Below are 14,134 nucleotides of genomic sequence, written 5' to 3' on the forward strand. Positions count from 1 at the left end.
CAGGCATTTTTGAGCTTAAAGCCAACTTGGTCTACATAGAGAATTCCAGGAAAGACAGGGCTACATAGTGAGACCTTGACTCAAAAAAAAAAAAAAAAATTAAATGCTGAATTTTTAAAAATACATCCCCTGCTGTTTATGTGAAAAATAATCTAACTTGTTGCCCTGACCTGCTACTTTTCATTATTTACAGAATATTTTTGTCAAACTTTTACAAGCTAAGATAAGCATTCTTTGTTTTGTTTTGTTTTGTTTTGTTTGTTTTTGAGGGGTATCCCACTCTGGCCTTGAACTTGTGATCCTCTTATCTCAGACATCTGAGTCCTAAAATTACTAGTATGGATCACCATACCTGGCTACAAACTCTTAAATTAAGAAATGATATACTCCCTATTGGCAGTGCAAAATGCCACCATTTATTATATATCCACCAACAACTGGCTGTGTTTACTTACACTTTAGAAACTTTCAAGGCGAGCACTACTCATATCCTAATTGAACATATAAATTGAGGCTCAGATAAGTTAAATAAATTGCATGAATTCAGAAAGTTATTCAATATACTTTCTTTTGACTCCAAAGCTTGTGATTTCACTGTAGTATGTTACTCACATGAACATTTCTGTTTTACATGTTTTTCTGTGTACAAACAGTATTATTTATTTAAATGAAATTTAGCAATATAAACATTTTTTTTCCAGCTGTGAATACCAGAGTGCCTGCTGGTTCAAATAATCCCTCTCAGACCACAGACTGTCCTACACCCGAATCCTGTTCTCAGACTTCAAGCAATATGGTTTCCCCACCCATGCCCCCTGTGTATCCTTCAGTTGACATTGATGCGCATGTGAGTAGATTCTGTATAAATTTATTTCACATGTTCTAATTTATTTTGAAAGGAAAAATTGTACATTAATGAGGGAAAGGATAATTTTATTGAGAACTTTAAAATATATGAATAAATATTTTTTTTTCCCTTTTTAGACTGAAAGCAATCATGACACAGCTTTAACACTGGCCTGTGCAGGTGGTCATGAAGAACTTGTATCTGTTCTCATTGCACGAGATGCTAAAATTGAACACAGAGATAAAAAAGGTAGGAAATATCACTCACAAATAAAATCTAAGTATTTACACAAGCACACAAAATTACAGAATTTTCGCTATGAATAAGTAGTTCTTATATTTTTACTAATAAAATAAATAGACAGTGTTCAAGCTTATTCATCTATAGAACCAAATAATTCTCTAAAAATTAAAAACCAAAATATAAATTACTAGTGAAGGTGATGGAGTAGGAGGGTTGAGCTCTTGCCTTGTGTGCCACAAATAGTGGATGCCTTTGTCTTTAATCCTGAGGTGGTGAGACCCTGAGGTGAGTATAGATTTTAATAGTTTTTGTTGATTTAGCATTTCCTTTTGCCAGGTGTTTTTATCATTAACAAATTAGAGTTTAGAACAGTTCAATGCTAAATTGTTCATCAGTATCTAAATTGAAGTCTTTTAAGTTAAAATAAAAGGAAATTGAAAACAGTGGCATTAAAGTAAATAAAACCACAGATATGTTAGAAGTTTTTATTTTCTAATTTAGGTTTTACCCCACTGATCCTGGCGGCAACAGCGGGGCATGTTGGAGTTGTTGAAATCCTTTTGGATAAAGGTGGCGATATAGAGGCACAAGCTGAACGAACTAAGGATACTCCACTTTCTTTGGCATGTTCTGGTGGTCGTCAGGAAGTATGTTAACATTGGCTTTCTTTTGTAAATATTTTGCTTATAGTTTTTAATGTATATATGCTTATTACTTTTTCAAGATTTTTTTTCAAACTTGTGTGTTTGCGCATGCACACACCTATGAAGCCCAAAGATTTAAGATCCAAAAGCTGAAGTTATAGATGGTTATGAGCTACCTGATTTGGGTGCTGGGAACTTGGGTCCTCTGCAAGTAAAGTAGGTTTTCTTAACTGCTAAGCTGTTGCTCCAGCCCCATGATTAATATTTTAACTACATGTGAAACACATATGATGTATAAAACACGTGTGTTTTACAAGTTCAGTAGACCAGTGGTTCCCAACCTTCCTAATGCTGAAACCATTTAATACAGTTTCTTATGTTGTGACTACCAACCATAAAATAATTTTTGTTGCTATTTCATAACTAATTTTGCTACTGTTAAGAATTGTAAGTATCTGATACAATATGCAGAATATTTGATATGTGACCCCTATGTAAGGGTTGCTAAATCTCTGAAAAGGGTCACGACCCATAGGTTGAGAACCATTGCCTTAGATTTTCTGAGGACTGAAATACATTTATTTAAGTATAATGGAAATTGCACATTCGTTTTTAAAGGAATATGTTTTTACTCATAAATACAGATATGAATTGTCTTTATTTCTACATTTATTGGCATTCAGTCAAGTACAATTCTAACACATATAAAATGCAAATCCATTGTTCATTAATTAATAAGTGAAAAAGATCTTGTTTCCATTACAGCTGGGATTTTGAAACTCTGAATTTCTTTTCCCTGCCTGGCCATGGGTTTTTAGGACAGGGTCTCATGTAGTCCAGGTTGGCACTCAACTCATTATAGTTAAGACTGGCATTTCTTCATTTCCTGCTTTCACCATACACCATGGGATTTACAGGTATATGCAACTGCACAGAGCACAACACTCTGAATTTATTTGTGTCTCAGTCTCTTATGTAGCTGAAGGTAGCCTTGAAATTGAGGCAATCCTTCTGAGTCACCCTCCAGAGCTGGGGTTATAAGCATGAGCTACCACACAGGCTCACGGTTTTTTAACTTCTTGATAAGAAATTCAACTGGTCATGGTGGTGCATATGTATAATCCTAGCACTTTAGAGGCCGAGGCAGGAGAATTGCTGCAAGTTTCAGGTCAACCTTGGCTACATAAGCAAGACCCTGTCTCAAAAACAAATATGACCACCCCAAAAAAGATATTGAATCCATTTATCTCGTGCTGATATTTTAATACTTAAGGCTTAATAAAATATATTTAAAATGTCAAATATTTAGACAAGAAAATTGCAGGTTCTGTTTGTATTTCCTTCATTTTTAACTTGAGCACTAGGTATAAACTTGTTTTATCTGTCCATATTTTACTTTGTAGGTAGTAGATTTGCTGCTGGCCCGAGGAGCCAATAAAGAACATAGGAATGTGTCTGATTATACACCACTGAGTCTGGCTGCATCTGGAGGATACGTGAATATTATTAAGATTTTGCTTAATGCTGGGGCAGAAATTAATTCAAGGTATCACCTGTTCATTCATCTTATCATTTAAGATTGCTGAGTTTTTAACCTTAGTCTTAAGCATCTTAAGTAGGAATTGTGTTCTTTTTTAATTCTTCTCTCATAAATTGCATCCCTTTCGCAGTTTCCCTTAAGAGTTATGTTTTAAATTATGAGATTTTGCCATTCTTGATTTAGACAGATCTCTACGTCTATGTTAGAAATCTTTCTTTACTGACATTTTCATCTGTCATGCTTTGTTAAAAACACAAGGTATCATATTAATTTTCTGAGCACATTTCTTTCTTAGGACTGGGAGTAAACTAGGTATTTCTCCTCTGATGTTGGCTGCAATGAATGGACATGTTCCTGCAGTGAAATTGCTGCTTGATATGGGTTCAGATATTAATGCACAAATAGAGACCAACCGGAACACAGCTCTCACACTGGCCTGTTTCCAGGGCCGAGCAGAAGTAGTGAGTTTGCTTTTGGACCGCAAAGCCAATGTTGAACATAGGGCAAAGGTAAGAAATTTTATAATTTGCCCATTTTTTCAGTTTCAGTTTTATGGAAACATATATGGCATTTCCGCTTATCTCCAGTGCAGATTTAGGGAATTAAACAGTGCCAATAATACACATTATTAACATTTTTAAAAAATCACTTTAATGAGATATATAATTACTACTGGTAAAAACTCTAAACAACAACAACAAAAAAACCTAAAATCTGTTTTAATGTGATAAATTCTGAGAGATTCATGACTATTTGGAATTTAGAAATAGCAATACTTGGACTTTTTTTAACCTTGAAATATTAGGTACTTAAAAAACTAGGTTTTAAATGAGATGACAACTGAAACCTTATGTCATTTAAGATTGGAAAAATCTAGAAATTTCATCTGTCTCATTTCTAACAGTTAATATTTTTTTTGTTTTTGGTTTGTTTGGGTTTGTTTGTTTGTTTGAGATTAAGGTCTTTTTATGTAGCTGTCCTACTTGATCTCTTTCTACAAAGAAAGCTGGCTTCCTGCATTTGCCTCCTGAATGCTAGTGTTAAGGCATGCACTACCACTCCCAGCCTTTTTATTTTTTTAAAAATTTATGTGTATGAATGTAATGTGTGTGTGGTGGTGATGGTGGGGTGCTGGTGAGATGGCTCAGTATGTAAAGGTATGGGATATCAAGCCTGGCCACCTTAGTTTCATCCTAAGATCCACATAGTGGAAGGAGAAAACCAACTACATCAGGTTATCCTGACTTCTACATATTGACCTGGTAAGCACTTGTGTACACAGGAACATACACACAAAGACATAACAAATGTAATACAAAATGTTTAAAAAGAAAATAGGCAGGCTGGAGAGATGGCTCAGAGGTTAAGAGCACTGATTGCTCTTCTATAGGTCCTGAGTTCAATTCCCAGCAACCACATGGTGGCTCACAACCATCAGTAATGAGATCTGGTGCCCTCTTCTGGCCTGCAGACATATATGCAGGAAGAGCCCTGTATACATAATAAGTCTCAAAAAACACATTACGTTTGTGTGTGTGTGTGTGTGTGTGTGTGTGTGTGTGTGTGTGTGTGTATTTGTATTTTCATGAACATGGGTGGTATTTACTTGAGCAAGGACTCATTACCTGCCAGTGGTTGTTCCAGAAACCATAAACTCTGAGGGGTGGAGCCTTATGAGCCCTTCTGCCATCCATGATGGAATGTTGATGGATCAATCTTATGTAGGTAGCCACTGTTGCTGTTGATTTTATGGGTTCAGTGGTCATGTGACATCCAAAAGCTGGCCTTTTCCTTTTCAATTTCAAGTATTAATTGTGGTCTAGTCACCTATTAAAAGCCCTAGAATAGTGCATACTGTTTGGAGATTATTATTTGTTTGTTTTCTTCCATTTTGATTTGGGTTTTTGTTTTGTTGTGTTGTGTTTTGTTTTTGAGACAGTAACCCAGGCTAGACTTGAACTTAACCTCCCGACTCTACCTTCTGAGTGCATGGAGTTACAGGCACTATGCCTGACTGAAGAAAAGTGTCTGATAAAAACTCAGGACAGGCATGGTGGCATAGTCTTAAGATTACAACATTATAGAAGCTGGGGCAGGAAGACTTCATGTTTGAGCACTGGTCTATATAAGTAAGACTCTTTCAAAGGGATAGGGGTGAGAGAATGAGCAAACTGACTCTGTAATTCTAGCTCCCTCAAACCCAGTCTTCCTGCCTCAGCATCCTAAGAGCTGAGTTAAGGCATCTTCGTACATGGCTTTGCTTTCCTTCTTGCATAAGATTATAAGTGAGTGTACTCTGGCATGCCTCATTAATTCTAACAATTCTCATTTGCTATTTAGTAAGATTTATTTATTCAAGTATTTATTTATTTTGGTTGAGACAGGATTTCATGTGGTCAATACTAGGGATTACCTTGAACTCCTCATCCTGATCCTTCTGATTCTACCTCCCAAGAGCTGGGATTACATGAGCTATCAGAAAGCTAATTTAATACAATTGAAAACAGAAAGTTATTTAGTTCTTTTGTGAGAGAAAATCAGAATGTACTTAAATATGAATTAGTTTAGTCTTTTAAAGAAATTACTAAATTCCATTGCATTCTTTACTGGTTTAAACAGACTGGTCTTACTCCCTTGATGGAAGCAGCTTCTGGAGGATATGCAGAGGTTGGAAGAGTTCTCCTTGATAAAGGAGCAGATGTCAATGCCCCTCCTGTGCCTTCCTCAAGAGACACTGCTTTGACAATAGCAGCTGACAAAGGCCACTACAAATTTTGTGAGCTCCTGATTAACAGGTGTGTAAATTTCTATTTATATATGTAGAACTCCAGTGATTCCTTTCACTGTCTGTGGGTTTTTAAAAGTAACCTTAACAACATTTTAAAAACATTGTTATATGGTAAAGAGAACCATAGAGTATCAACCTCTTATAGTAAACAGACTGTGGATATTTTTTGTTTATAGGGGAGCCCATATTGATGTCCGTAACAAGAAGGGAAATACACCTCTTTGGCTGGCATCCAATGGTGGTCATTTTGATGTAGTACAATTGCTAGTGCAAGCAGGTGCTGATGTGGATGCAGCAGACAACCGAAAAATCACACCTCTTATGTCAGCATTTCGCAAGGTAATGTGACATATACAGAAAAGACAAAATTTAATAATTTTAAAACAATTATAAGTTGAAACCTTGTGCAAAATATAAACTAATGCTGGGGAATTAAGAATATGTACACATAAAAGTCACTGCTGCCAGGCAGTGGTGATGCTTGCCTTTAAACCCAGCACTAAAGTGATAGAGGCAGGTGGATCTCTGTGAGTTCCAGACAGCTTGGTCTATAGAGTGAGTCCAGGACAGTCAGGGCTACACAGTGAAATCCTGTTTTGAAAACCCAAACAAACAAAGTCACTAATTATTGCTAGACATGGTGTTTCCTGCCTTAATCCCATCCTCAGGAAACCAAAGACAGGAGAATCTCTGAATGAAAGGCCAACCTGTTCTACATGAGATCCAGGCCAGCCAGGGCTATAGAGTGAGATCCTGTGTTTAAAAACAAAACAAAAACAAACAAATAGTACTAGTGCCAGGTGTGGTGGCACACTCTATAATACCAGCATTTAGGAGATGAATTCTGTATCTTCAGAGTTCCAGTCCAGCCTTGGCTATAAAAGTAAGTTAAAGGCCAGCATGGGATAGATTAGTTCTTATCTCAAACAAACAAAAATGTTGCTGTCTTTTCAATATTGGTGGCTAAACCTAAGAATTATTTGCTATTTCACTATAATCAGCTTTGTTGTTGATTCATTTAGTGTCTTGACTTACTTTTTATTTATTTATTATGTATACAACATTCTGCCTCCCTGTATGCCCGCACGCCAGAGGAGGGCACCAGATCTCATTCCAGATGGCTGTGAGCCACCATGTGGTTGCTGGGAATTGAATTCGGGACCTTTGGAAGAGTAGCCAGTGCTCTGAACCACTGAGCCATCTCTCCAGCCCCTTGACTTACTTTTATTATGTCATACTACTGAAGCGTGAAATTTGGGGCTGGGGAGATGGCTCAGTGACTAAGAATTCTTGTTCTGCATGCAAGAGGACCTCAGTCGGAATGCCTAACACCCAAATTAAAAGCCAGGCATAGCTGCACCTTCCTAGGACTCCATTGTTTGGATCAGGAACAACCTAGCCAGAATGGCTAGCTTCTGGTTCAGAGAAAAACCCTTTCTCAAGGCAATAAGGCAAAAATTAATAGAGTTAAACACCCAGAATCCTGCTCTGACCTCTACATGTGCACGCTTGCACACACACACCATGAAATTTAAGGAAAGCAATAGATATATACAGATGGTTGTTTCTGAATGAAACGGAATAAACTTTTATGAAAAATGGATAATTCATATCGTGTGTGTGTGTATATGCGTGTTCATTTTCTGCTTTTTTTTAAGTGCCTACATCTTTAAATTGATGACAAATAATAAAGTACCGCATGTGGTCTATGTTGCTCTTCTCTTTTTATGTACTGTATTGTTTTTATCAATGACCTAGAATGCACTAGGCTTTTTTATTTCCCTTTTTTGGAAATTTACTTCCTTACTCTTAACCTGGACTAATATTCTATTTCTCCTTATTTCTTATTTTAAATGACTTTTCAGAGTTTTTCTCTAATACCTAGTTTGAGAAAAGTTTTATAATTGAAATTTTATTTAGTTTGTAATTGCATCTTCAAACATGCCCATGAGGGCTAAAAAACATTACTATCATTTTGCTACTATTTACTCCCAGTTTTAAGGTTTCATTTTGTTTATTTATTTATTTTAGTTATATGTTTTCTTGAAGACAAGTCTTACTATATAACCCTGACTAGCCCAGAACTCAAAATGTAGACCACTGAACTGACAGAGCCTCTGCCTCATAAGGTCTGAACTTAGAGGCATGTGCCACCATACCCAGCTTAAGATTATCTTATATGTAGAATGTTTGTATGCATATATGTGCATCATATGCATGTTTGGTATGCACGAAGGCTAGAGAACATTGTATCCAATGAAACTAAAATAACAGATGGTTGTAAAACATCATGTGCATGCAGAAAAACAAACCCCATCTTCTGCCAAAGTAGCAAGTACTCTTTTCCACTGAGCCATTTCTCCAGCCCCCCAATTTATTTAAAATTGTGTGTATGTGTTGTGCATATCTGTGTGCGGGTATGTGCATGGTCATGCAAGTGGAGGCCAGAGGCTTTAGATCCTAGATACTGGGAACCACAGTTGGGTCCTCTGAAGAACAGTATACACTCTTAAACACTAAGCCATCTCTCCACCTCTAATATTTTTAAACTTAACAGTCTTTTGCTTAGTGGTGGCCCATACATTTAATCCTAGCACTGAGGAGGCACAGACAGGCAGGCCTCTAAGAGTTGGAGGCCAACTTGGTCTACAAAGCGAGTTCCAGGACAGCCAGGGCTTACACAGACAGACCCTATCTTGAAAAACAAAAACAAAACAAAACAAACTTTTTAAATTAAAGCCTAGTTTAGAGCAAAGAACATAAACCTTGTACACAGCTTAATGACTTTGTATCAATTCATATACTATGTGCTTCATACCCTATAAAGGTGAAAGGCAGTTTTTCTAACCCTAGATCATCTGGTATCTGTTTGCATTTATTTCCATTTTTTCTTTTGTTTTCTTTCTTTCTTTCTTTCTTTTTCTTTTTTTTTTTTTTTTAGACAAGGTTTCTCTGTAGTTTTGGTGCTTGTCCTGGAACTAGCTCTTTCAGACCAGGTTGGCCTTGAACTCACAGAGATCCGCCTGCCTCCGCCTCCCGAGTGCTAGGATTAAAGGCTTTCGTTACCGCCACCCGGCTCAATTAACTTGTTATTCCAGGTACAACTACTTTCTATTTTCTTGTCTAGAAACAGACTAATGTCTTTTTGTTGTTGTTATAGTTAAGAAGCCTGTTTATATGGGAATTACTTTTGCTGTCGTTTGTTTGGGGTGTGTGTGTGTCTGTCTGTCTGTTAGTGTAGGAATGGAAGTCAGAAAACAACCTATAGGATTCAGTTTTCTCCTACAATGTGGATCCTGGGGAATCACATTCAGGTTGTCAGCCTCTGTGGCAAGTGCTTTCACATTCTTAGCCGGGCGGTGGTGGCGCACGCCTTTAATCCCAGCACTCGGGAGGCAGAGGCAGGCGGATCTCTGTGAGTTCAAGACCAGCCTGGTCTACAAGAGCTAGTTCCAGGACAGGCTCCAAAACTACAGAGAAACCCTGTCTCGAAAAAAACCAAAAAAAAAAAAAAAGTGCTTTCACATTCTTGAGGATATTTTTGGACCTAATAGGAAGGGAAACTTAGCATGCTTTGTTCTATAAAGTAGATGTGCTTAAATTTTATTACCTATTCGAGCCTTCATAAGGGCATTTAGAAAGTGTTTTATCAGCCAAGCAGCTCACACCTTTAATCCTAACACTCAGAGGCAAGTGGATCTCTGAGTTGAGGCTAGCCTGGTCTACAGAGCAAGTTCCATGATAACCAGGGCTACACAGAGAAACCCTGTCTTGGGGAAAAAGAATTTTATCTATGTGCAAGTCATAAAACTCAGAAAAATTTTGTAGACCATCATGTTTATTATTAAGATAAAACCAAAATAATACTTTGAAACCTGGAAAATTGGTGTTTAAAGACTTAGTGCCCATTATATAATATCATTTCATATTGCCCATTTTTACCTTATTAGTAGGTCTATTATATAAAATAATATTTTCAATAATACTTTCCTGCTTTCTGTGGGAAATGGAATAATTAATGTCTTGTTTGGTTGCTTGCTTTTTTTTTGGGGGGGGGGGGGGAGTGGAGATAAGTTATCTTTATGTAGCCCTGACTCTCCTGAAACTTATTATGTAAACCAGACTGGCTTCAAAGTTGCTGGAATTAAAGACATATACCACCATATATTCTTGAATATATTATACGTACCTTTTCCTGTTTATGAACTAAACAATATCCATGTTTTCAAAATTTTAATTATAAATTTAGTACACTATTTTAAAGTGTTAATTTTTCACATTAAGTTAAAAGTGGATAAAATTTCAAAGGATCATTTTGTCTTTTTTTTTTGTTATGTTTTTTATAGGGTCATGTAAAAGTTGTTCAGTATTTGGTGAAGGAAGTCAATCAATTTCCATCTGATATAGAATGCATGAGATACATAGCAACAATTACAGATAAGGTAAGTTTACTGTGCTGTTGAAACACATTTTCATTCTTTGGCCTTATATGCCAAGAAGTATAATTAAGAACTTGTTTCCACTGGGCATGTACTCAGTGATAAGAGTATATGCTTAGCTGGCAGAAAGCCATGAGTTCAGTCCCCATCACCAAACAAAAAACAGTCTTTTTGTCATCTAAAGTTTAAAACGTGGGTCTTACTGGGTGTTGGCGGCTTATGCCTTTAATCCCATCACTGAGGAGGCAGAAACAGGAAGATCTCTGGGAGATCAAGGACATCCTGGTTCCCAAAGAGTCAGGGCTGTTACACAGAGTAGCCCTGTCTCAAAAAGTCCCCGCTTCACTCCCTCCCGCAAAAAAGATGCCTTTTTCTGTAAACGGACTTTTCCTTTCCTGACTGCCTAGTCCCAAATAACTGACTCAGAGGCCAAATATAAATTATAAATGCTCAGCTGATAGCTCAGGCTTATTACTAGCTAACCCTTACACTTAAATTTCTATTAATGTATGTATTTGCCACATAGCTTGGGGTTTTACCTGTCCTCCAGCATGTCTTATCTTTTGGGCAGGTTGCTGGCTGGCGTCTCCCCTGACTCTACCCTCCTTCCCATCATTCTCAGCCTTCCTGCCTAAGTTCCTGCCCAGCTATAGGCCTGTCAGCTTTTTATTAACCATTGAGAGTAATACATATTCATAGTGTAGAAAAGGATTGTTTTCCACCATTTGTCTTACATGGTAATGCACACTTATAATCCCAGTACTTGAGAGAAAGAAGCAGGGGGATTGCTAGAAGTTTGAGGGCAGCCAGAACTGCATAAGGAGTGATAGCTCTTTAAATTAAAAAAAAAACAAAAACCAAAAAACTTGCCACACGTAGTAGTTGCTTGCCATTATTTCCAACACTTGGTTCCTAGGAAGGAGGTTCAGCAATGTAAGTTCAAGGACAGCCTTAACAGTTTAATGGGTTGGAAGCTAGTTTGGACTGAGATGCTGTCTCAAAAAGAAAAAAAAAAATATTTAAAGGTCTTTCATTCTTATGAAAGATTGATATAGAACTGAATTCAAAGTTTAATTTGATTTAGCCAATTTTTAGTTGTTTAAGGTTTAACTTGTGGACCTTTCTAGTCAACTCTACTTATTTTAAATATTTTTACACTTATATAATTGTATTTTGGCCTGCAGGAACTGCTGAAAAAGTGTCACCAATGTGTTGAGACAATTGTGAAGGCCAAAGACCAGCAGGCTGCAGAAGCAAATAAAAATGCAAGCATTCTCCTAAAGGAACTCGATCTGGAAAAGGTGAGTAGAATGAGCATTCTGTTAGAAATCAAATTTATTATTTGAGCCGGGCAGTGGTGGCGCACGCCTTTAATCCCAGCACTCAGGAGGCAGAGGCAGGTGGATCTCTGGGAGTTCGAGGCCAGCCTGGTCTACAAGAGCTAGTTCCAGGACGGGCACCAAAGCTACAGAGAAACCCTGTCTCGAAAAACCAAAAAAAAAAAAAAAAAACCACAAATTTATTATTTGATTTATTAATTTATTGGCTGTATGAATAGTAGTCTTTAACATAATATGATTAAAAAGTAATTATTAATAGACTTTTTTTGTAAAGTTTTTATATTCTGAACTATCAAAATAAATATCAGGACCATGTAATTGAGGAACTAGATTTTTAGTCAAGTCTGTTTGTCACATGCTATCACTATCTAAGTTAAGTGGTTTTAACATTACTCTGAGAAGTATTCTAAAACACTAAAATCAATCCTTTATTTATTATAAGATTTGGATTAGAGTAGCTTATTATATTTCCTACTAGAGTATTTAAGGGTTAGAGGTGACTTGTCTAGGTGATAAGGGAAATCCTAGGTTTGTTCCCAGCACTGTCAGGATGTGTGAGACAATGGAAAAGATTTTAAGAATTAAAAGTCCAGTTTGCATTTCTGACACTATTACTCAAAAAGAAATAGAAATCTCCAATAAATAGGTGAAAAATAGTGAAAGCTGGGTATGGTAGTACATATCTATAATTCCAACACTCTGAGGATTAAGTAAGATGATTTGTTTAAGACCAGCCTGGGTACTACAAGACACCCTGTGCTAAAATATCAGTTCAATCAAGGCCAGGCATGGTGTTACACAGCTTTAATCACAGTACTAGGGAGGCAGAAGCAGGCAGACCTCTGAGAGTTTCAGACCAGACAGAGCAACATAGTTAGATTATTTCTTGAAAATGAATGAATGAATAAATGAAGGAAGGGAGGAACTAGAAAAAGAAGGGAGACTAAAAGTATTTGAACAGATTCACAAAGAATTACCATGTAGTATGATTTCTACAAATTAATGAGAAGGATATGTATTCTCAATTATCCATTTTTAGAAATCCAACAAGAGGCGTATAATCAAAAGTGTGAGTATGGATGGCCACAAAGATGGCTCAATAAGTAAAAGCACTTGCTGCAAAACTAACAACCAGGGTTCTATCCCCGGCACCCAAATAAAAGTGGAAGAACAACTCTACAATGTTGTCTCCCGTGATACACTGTGTATACACATACACACTTATGATATACTTGTAATTGTTGTACTACTAATAATAAATTTAAGATAAAAAGATATGTGTGCAAGGTCATTCATTGTTGTATTATAATGAGCAAAAGCAAAAAAAAACCTTAAAAGTCTTGTCATTAGGAAATTAATTTTAATATTTTCATGTACTTGATTACAGAAGCCAGACTGGGAAAGAATCATATACATTTTTTTATTTTTATCCATGTTCTGAGACAGGAACGTACTCTTAGCCAAGCAAGGCTGGACCAGAACTCACTATGGCTCTGATAGAAATGAATTCATAGCAATATGTTTACCTTGGGCTCTCAAGCGCTGGTATTGCAAGAATGTACCTATGCAGCTCATTTTGTTTTGTTGCTCTTTGTTTTTGTTGTTTCCATTTTAATTTAATTGTATGTTTGTGGTGCTAGGGATTAAACCTGGATCCTTGCACGTGCCAGGAAGTATTCTACCTTCAGGCATGGTAGGCAAGCACTCTACTCCTAAGCTATATCACCAACCTTTTTGCTTTTATTTCAATACAGGATCAGGCCAGGAGGTGGTGGCACACACCTTAATTCCAACATTATTCCAGAGCCAGAGGCAGGTGGATCTCTGTGAGTTCAAGACCAGTCTGGTCTACACAGAAAGTTCTATGACAGCCAGAAAGTTCTCTGACATAAAGAAACATTATCTCTGAGGGGGAAAAAAAATCAAGACAGTATCTTATCAAGTTTCCTAGGGTAGTCATATACTTAACTTCATGCTTACGAAGGCCTTGAACTTGCAGTCCTACTCATCCAATCAAACAGCTGGAATTATAAGCCTATATCACCAGGCCCAGCCTAGCTGAAAAATAATTTTTCTTCTGATGAGCCTTTTTTGCATAATTTTCCTAGAAATATAAGTAACATGTTTTCTCTAATTCCAGACAATGCTAAGCATCTGTTACTGTTAACTGTCTTGTGAAAGTAAAAGCTTATTTTTTCTTGTTAATCACAGATGTTAGCAAAACCGAAAGGTGATGAAGAGTTCTAAATGGGGCTTTAAATTTTTCATAAAGCAAGGAAAACTTAGGTTAGAA

At 36.8% G+C, this 14,134-nt stretch overlaps 1 protein-coding gene across 10 annotated transcripts in view; it reads left to right on the plus strand.

Moving 5' to 3' along the window:
• LOC121442933 (ankyrin repeat and KH domain-containing protein 1-like) overlaps positions 1–14,134 on the plus strand; it is a 115,896-nt gene that overhangs the window by 75,775 nt on the left and 25,987 nt on the right. For all 10 annotated transcript variants that reach the window (XM_041644564.1, XM_041644566.1, XM_041644567.1 and 7 more), the window contains 9 exons: positions 702–847; positions 985–1,096; positions 1,592–1,737; positions 3,138–3,280; positions 3,570–3,783; positions 5,894–6,069; positions 6,239–6,401; positions 10,409–10,504; positions 11,686–11,802. In XM_041644564.1, coding sequence (XP_041500498.1) covers positions 702–847; positions 985–1,096; positions 1,592–1,737; positions 3,138–3,280; positions 3,570–3,783; positions 5,894–6,069; positions 6,239–6,401; positions 10,409–10,504; positions 11,686–11,802 — 1,313 coding nt within the window. The remainder of the gene's footprint in view (positions 1–701; positions 848–984; positions 1,097–1,591; positions 1,738–3,137; positions 3,281–3,569; positions 3,784–5,893; positions 6,070–6,238; positions 6,402–10,408; positions 10,505–11,685; positions 11,803–14,134) is intronic.

This window comes from Microtus oregoni, unplaced genomic scaffold, assembly GCF_018167655.1.
Source record: "Microtus oregoni isolate MIOR12 unplaced genomic scaffold, Mior012 000098F_ref0000018, whole genome shotgun sequence".
In the NCBI taxonomy this organism is placed as follows: domain Eukaryota; kingdom Metazoa; phylum Chordata; class Mammalia; order Rodentia; family Cricetidae; genus Microtus; species Microtus oregoni.